General features: G+C 46.0%; 1 protein-coding gene across 1 annotated transcript in view; it reads right to left on the minus strand.

Moving 5' to 3' along the window:
• Positions 1-284: 284 nt before the first annotated feature.
• The window catches only part of LOC120044749 (probable E3 ubiquitin-protein ligase HERC1), a 96,799-nt gene continuing 89,901 nt past the window's right edge, over positions 285-7,182 (minus strand). Inside the window, exons 75-80 of the mRNA XM_038989426.1 lie at positions 7,030-7,182; positions 6,718-6,794; positions 4,695-4,947; positions 2,652-2,804; positions 2,241-2,546; positions 285-910 (exon numbers count right to left, since the gene is read on the minus strand). The exon at positions 7,030-7,182 is cut by the window's right edge and continues 13 nt beyond it. Coding sequence (XP_038845354.1) covers positions 725-910; positions 2,241-2,546; positions 2,652-2,804; positions 4,695-4,947; positions 6,718-6,794; positions 7,030-7,182 — 1,128 coding nt within the window. The 3' untranslated portion in view covers positions 285-724. The remainder of the gene's footprint in view (positions 911-2,240; positions 2,547-2,651; positions 2,805-4,694; positions 4,948-6,717; positions 6,795-7,029) is intronic.

Raw genomic sequence — 7,182 nt, forward strand, 5'->3', positions numbered from 1 at the left:
CCAGCCAGCCAGCCAGCCAGCCAGCCAGCCAGCCAGCCAGCCAGCCAGCCAGCCAGCCAGCCAGCCAGCAGTCCACTGGCGGTTTAGAGCACACTAGATAAAATCATATAAAGCTAGCTAGCTAACACCATATGTGTGCATGTAACTCACTCAAGCCAGGACGCTATGGTATCATAGTCTGAATGAAAGATGGCCTTTACGTCTGCCAACTTTGACCTATTATTAATTATTATTCACAGCCGTTTTCTTTCTGCCTACAACAGTCATATTACTCATACTTCCTGTAGCATAAAAGTTATTCAGTCGTTTAATGCAACAAGGTTTATCCTACATCAATACGTCTCAGTAGATTATGCACTCTTTTTAAACTAAGTTATTCTTCTTTAACAAATATTCTGTACCATGCAGAAACTGTGAATTCAAAAACAAAAGGCTTAAAAACTAAAAATGTTTCTCTCAGAGCGAGCGATAAGAGAGATCACCTCATTCGGCTAGTCATTCATTCAGCCACATAGAGCCCAGAGCCAGAGGCTAGCACTGACTATTGTACCAAAGATAAGTCAAAAGAAAGAAGAAGAAGAAACGACATGACAAACACTTTGAGCTTTCAAGTAACGTTGAGCCATGTTGTTGTTATTGTTGTTATTGAGCAGGGTCTCATCAGTACTCAGTATCATTACTATCAACATCACCAGTATCATTACTATCAGCATCACCAGTATCATCAATACTCTGTGTCGGATCCGTCGGCCGGGTCGGTGTTTCGGGACAGCATGTAATTGTCCATGTCGATGGAGGGACAGTTGTGGATGGAGTAGCGCAGCCTCTCGGCCAGGATGGCCTGGCTGGTGTAGGGAGGCAGACGCAGCTGGAAGAAACACGTCTGGGCTGTGGGGAGCCCGTTCACAGGCTGGGGAGAAGAGGGAAGAGGGGTTCACAGGGAAGGAGAAGAGAGAAGAGGGGTTCACAGGGAAGGAGTAGAGGGAAGAGGGGTTCACAGTGAAGGAGTAGAGGGAAGAGGGGTTCACAATGAAGGAGAAGAGGGGTTCACAGTGAAGGAGTAGAGGGAAGAGGGGTTCACAATGAAGGAGAAGAGGGGTTCACAGTGAAGGAGTAGAGGGAAGAGGGGTTCACAGTGAAGGAGAAGAGGGAAGAGGGGTTCACAGTGAAGGAGAAGAGGGAAGAGGGATTCACAGTGAAGGAGTAGAGAGAAGAGGGGTTCACAATGAAGGAGAAGAGGGGTTCACAGTGAAGGAGTAGAGAGAAGAGGGGTTCACAATGAAGGAGAAGAGGGGTTCACAGTGAAGGAGAAGAGGGAAGAGGGGTTCACAATGAAGGAGAAGAGGGGTTCACAGTGAAGGAGTAGAGGGAAGAGGGGTTCACAATGAAGGAGAAGAGGGGTTCACAGTGAAGGAGTAGAGAGAAGAGGGGTTCACAGTGAAGGAGTAGAGGGGTTCACAGTGAAGGAGAAGAGGGAAGAGGGGTTCACAGTGAAGGAGAAGAGGGGTTCACAGTGAAGGAGTAGAGGGAAGAGGGGTTCACAATGAAGGAGAAGAGGGGTTCACAGTGAAGGAGTAGAGAGAAGAGGGGTTCACAGTGAAGGAGTAGAGGGGTTCACAGTGAAGGAGAAGAGGGAAGAGGGGTTCACAATGAAGGAGAAGAGGGGTTCACAGTGAAGGAGTAGAGGGGTTCACAGTGAAGGAGTAGAGAGAAGAGGGGTTCACAGTGAAGGAGAAGAGGGGTTCACAGTGAAGGAGTAGAGGGAAGAGGGGTTCACAATGAAGGAGAAGAGGGGTTCACAGTGAAGGAGTAGAGAGAAGAGGGGTTCACAGTGAAGGAGAAGAGGGAAGAGGGGTTCACAATGAAGGAGAAGAGGGGTTCACAGTGAAGGAGTAGAGGGAAGAGGGGTTCACAATGAAGGAGAAGAGGGGTTCACAGTGAAGGAGTAGAGAGAAGAGGGGTTCACAGTGAAGGAGAAGAGGGAAGAGGGGTTCACAGTGAAGGAGGGTTGTTTGCACCTTTTATTAAGTAGTGTAAAAGTGCTGAGAGTGGAGTACACAGACGACCCAAATATTGTATATTTGATATACAATACAACTAGCCTGATTAATTAGCCTGGTCCCAGATCTGCTCGTATCATCTTGCCAACTCTTATGGTCATTGGCGAGAGAGCACTCCTGGCTCTGGGACCAGGCTAGGGATTAATGTCACTCAAACTGAAATAAAAACTGAGTACTTACCCTGTCAACCTTGATGATCTGGAACTTCTGAGTGATGTCAGCGGGGTTGGAGGGCAGTCTGGACCTTCCGGACACGAAGCGCAGGAATAGAACCCGCTCCTCATTGGCAAACTCCTCCAGACTCTGCCACAGCCAGCCAATCAGCTGGTGACTGTCTGTGATGTCGCGGTATCGGACTACTTTCTTGAGCATCTCCACGGAGACCTCGGGCAGACCGCAGACCAGCTGTTCTAGCTGGCGCGCCGTGAGAAGGGAGAGGAGAGGCACCGGGATGATGGAGGACATGCCCTCTCTCACCGCTGCAACCTACAGGTAAACAACAACATGACAGACCGCACACCAGCTGGAACCATCACAACAGCCGGGACAGACACAGCACAATGATGATACAGCAGTGTACAACAACACTACCTGTCTGTCCATCTCGTGCAGCCGGTAGTCCAGAGTCCTCTCTACGTAGTCACTCTTGTTGGAGAAGGTGAGGGAGATGTTGTGTCCCCCAGGGACCACCGGCACCAGCTTCCCATCTGCACTGTGGGCCATGAACGAGTCCAGAGGAATCATCTGGAGAGAAAGCACAGGAGGGTTACACAGAACTCTGGGAACACAGTGACAGATGTGATCCGTTTTAATGGTGTATGAAAACAAACTGAAAAGAGAAATTGCTAAGTAGTCTGGGAAAAATGACATCCCTGCACAGTACACAGCTGCAGCAGGAACATGGTGATGCAGGTCAGTTTGAACATGCCACTGGCTAAAGTAAGCAAAGAGCGGGATCTAGCTACATCTCTATAAACCAGTTTCCCGTACACAGATTAACTTCTTATGGCTGGGGGCAGTATTGAGTAGCTTGGATGAATAAGATGCCCAGAGGTGCCCAGAGTAAACTGCCTGCTCCTCAGTCCCAGTTGCTAATATATGCATATTATTAGTATATTTGGATAGAAAACACTCTGAAGTTTCTAAAACTGTTTGAATGATGTATGTGAGTATAACAGAACTCATATGGCAGGCAAAAACCTGAGAAGAAAATCCAACCAGGAAGTGGGAAATCTGAGGTTGGTCGATTTTCAACTCCGCCCCTATTGAAGATACAGTGGGATATTGGTCCTGTTGCACTTCCTAAGGCTTCCACTAGATGTCAACCGTCTTTAGAAACTTGTTTGAGGCTTCTACTGTGAAGTGGGGCCGAATGAGAGGGGAATGACTCAGAGGTCTGCCAGCAGCCACGAGCTGGTCACGCGCATTCACATGAGAGGTAGCTCCCATTCCATTTGTTTTTCTGAAGACAAAGGAATTCTTCGGTTGGAACATTATTGAAGATTTATGTTAAAAACATCCTAAAGATTGATTCTATACATCGTTTGACATGTTTCTACGGACTGTAACGGAACTTTTTGACATTTCGTCTGCAACTAGTGAACGCGCTTCGTGAGTTTTGATTTGTTTACCAAACGAGCTAACAGAAGTAGCTATTTGGACATAAATGATGGACATTATCGAACAAATTAAAGATTTATTGTGGAACTGGGATTCCTGGGAGTGCATTCTGATGAAGATCATCAAAGGTAAGTGAATATTTATAATGTTATTTCTGACTTCTGTTGACTGGACAATATGGCGGATATCTTTTTGGCTTGATGGGTCTCTGAGCGCCGTACTCAGATTATTGCATGGTTTGCTTTTTCCGTAAAGCTTTTTTGAAATCTGATACAGCGGTTGCATTAAGGAGAAGTTTATCTATATTTCCATGTATAACACTTGTATTTTCATCAACATTTATAATGAGTATTTCTGTAAATTGATGTGGCTCTCTGCAAAATCACCGGATGTTTTTGGAACTAGTGAACATAACGCGCCAATGTATACTGAGATTTGTTGATATAAATATGAACTTTATCGAACAAAACATACATGTATTGTGTAACATGAAGTCCTATGAGTGTCATTTGATGAAGATCATCAAAGGTTAGTGATTAATTCTATCTCTATTTCTGATTTTTGTGACTCCACTCTTTGGCTGGAAAAATGGCTGTGTTTTTCTGTGATTTGGCGGTGACCTAACATAATCATTTGTGGTGCTTTCGCTGTAAAGCCTTTTTGAAATCGGACACTGTGGTGGGATTAACAACAATATTACCTTTAAAATGGTATAAGATACTTGTATGTTTGAGGAATTTTAATTATGAGATTTCTGTTGTTTGAATTTGGCGCCCTGCACTTTCACTGGCTGTTGTCATATCGATCCCGTTAACGGGATCGCAGCCATAATTAAGCCTATAGTCATGGACTAAAAAGCATGTTCAATAGAGAACACCCATTGCGTTCAATAGAGAACACCCATTGCGTTCAATAGAGAACACTCATTGCAAATGAATAGCTTTTTAGTCCACAACTAGCTAGGGTTAATCTCTGTCTGGGAAACAACCCTGTATGTATCATATCCTCCCTCACCACGTGGAAGTTGTCCTCTGTGATGCCGCTGTTGTCCAGGTGCAGGATGCCGTGCAAGGAACGGTAGGTAAGCAGGTCCACCTCCTCCAGGTCCGGCCCACCCAGGGGAATACAACACAGCTGCTTCCACACCCAGGGGGCCAGGTGCAGGTCCAGGGGCTTCTTGGTACGGATGGCCACCGCCATCAGGATGCCTAGGAAACGGAACTGGACCATGTGGTCTTCAGAGACTGCCGCTGGGTTCAGCAGGAACCTGACAGGGGGAATTACAATCAGATTGTTCAACCAAAACTCCAGGAGAAACACAAGACGGGAAAGGCCTATTGGTTCACTTTACACACAGTAGGAGCTTTCCCAGCAGGCAAAGGTGGCTGAAATGATGTCATTACGTCACATAATCCAATCAAACTCCGGGAGACAGAAGACCCCAGCGGGCAAAGCCGGTGTAAAGTAAGTCAACAAGCAGAAACTTTCCCAGGGACAGGGCCTGGTTCCATAAAACATCTTAAGTGTTTCCCTTAAGGAATCATTTTCCCTTACCTGAGGAAATGTTTTTACGGGTGTTGCATAGAGCCCCTCTATGTGTTGCATAGAGCCCCTCTATGTGTTGCATAGAGCCCCTAAAACATTTCCTTAGGTAAGGGCATACTTAAGTGGTTTTACGGTAGTTTGAAGGCATATACGGCAGAAAGAGTCTCTTGGTTACCACCCAGACAACCTTCACTGACTGAACCTCGTCAAAGAGATCATATTTATTTGGGGATGTCGCAAAATATAGCTTCTACATTCAAGACATGAAAAACAAATGGATTCACAAGATAATAAAATACGTTTCACATCAAACTAGATTACAGAGTAGGTTTTCCTTCAAATGATCTGTGAAACTTTAAGGGAAGAGGGAGGATTTAACTTTAGGATGGTTAATGCATCCAGCCCCAGGTCTACTGCTTCACCATGCACATGGTATGCAGAGCTTTGATTTACAGGAACTCACAGCTGGTAAGATCGATGGCTTTACCATGAAACGGAATATCAAGACAAAGAATATGAGACCGTGTGGAGAGCAGAGAGAGAATATGAGACATTGTGAAGAGCAGAGAGAGAATATGAGACCGTGTGGAGAGCAGAGAGAGAATATGAGACCATGTGGAGAGCAGAGAGAGAACATGAGACCGTGTGGAGAGCAGAGAGAGAATATGAGACCGTGTGGAGAGCAGAGAGAGAACATGAGACCGTGTGGAGAGCAGAGAGAGAATATGAGACCGTGTGGAGAGCAGAGAGAGAACATGAGACCGTGTGGAGAGCAGAGAGAGAACATGAGACCGTGTGGAGAGCAGAGAGAGAATATGAGACATTGTGAAGAGCAGAGAGAGAATATGAGACCGTGTGGAGAGCAGAGAGAGAATATGAGACCGTGTGGAGAGCAGAGAGAGAATATGAGACATTGTGAAGAGCAGAGAGAGAATATGAGACCGTGTGGAGAGCAGAGAGAGAATATGAGACCGTGTGGAGAGCAGAGAGAGAACATGAGACCGTGTGGAGAGCAGAGAGAGAACATGAGACCGTGTGGAGATCAGAGAGAGAACATGAGACCGTGTGGAGAGCAGAGAGAGAATATGAGACCATGTGGAGATCAGAGAGAGAATATGAGACCATGTGGAGAGCAGAGAGAGAACATGAGAGCAGAGAGAGAACATGAGACCATGTGGAGAGCAGAGAGAGAACATGAGACCATGTGGAGAGCAGAGAGAGAACATGAGACCATGTGGAGATCAGAGAGAGAACATGAGACCATGTGGAGATCAGAGAGAGAACATGAGACCTTGTGGAGATCAGAGAGAACATGAGACCATGTGGAGAGCAGAGATAATGAGACGATGTGGAGAGCAGAGAGAGAACATGAGACCATGTGGAGAGCAGAGAGAGAATATGAGACCATGTGGAGATCAGAGAGAACATGAGACCATGTGGAGAGCAGAGAGAGAATATGAGACCATGTGGAGAGCAGAGTCTCATGATGTACCTGTCGGTGTTACTTCCCACGTCAGTAGAGCTGTTGGGGGTGTGAATGAGCAGATCAACCACACCAGCCTGCAACTCCTGAGAAGGGAACATGTAACAGCAAGACATACATATTGATCTTTTCACATCAAACATGTATGTACAATGAGCAGGGTTGAGGACCATTTCATTTCAATGAATTCAGAAAGTGAACTGAAATTTAAAAAAAACTCAATAAAATAATTATAATTTCAGTTAAGTTTCTGAATATACTGAGTAGAAATTGAATTAGCATCTTTGTACAAAAAAAAGCTGACCTTGAACCAGGGCCTACCTGACACATCTCTGTGATGGTGTCATCAAACACCCCCCCTGCGTCGTCGGCCCCCTCCCCCACCAGCTTCACCTTCCAGGCCCTGGAGGGCAGCCTCAGCTCCAGGGGGTTCAGAGAGACCACCTGCTTAGCGATCTGCACAAATATGGGCTT

This window comes from Salvelinus namaycush, chromosome 3 (genome assembly GCF_016432855.1).
Source record: "Salvelinus namaycush isolate Seneca chromosome 3, SaNama_1.0, whole genome shotgun sequence".
NCBI lineage: Eukaryota > Metazoa > Chordata > Actinopteri > Salmoniformes > Salmonidae > Salvelinus > Salvelinus namaycush.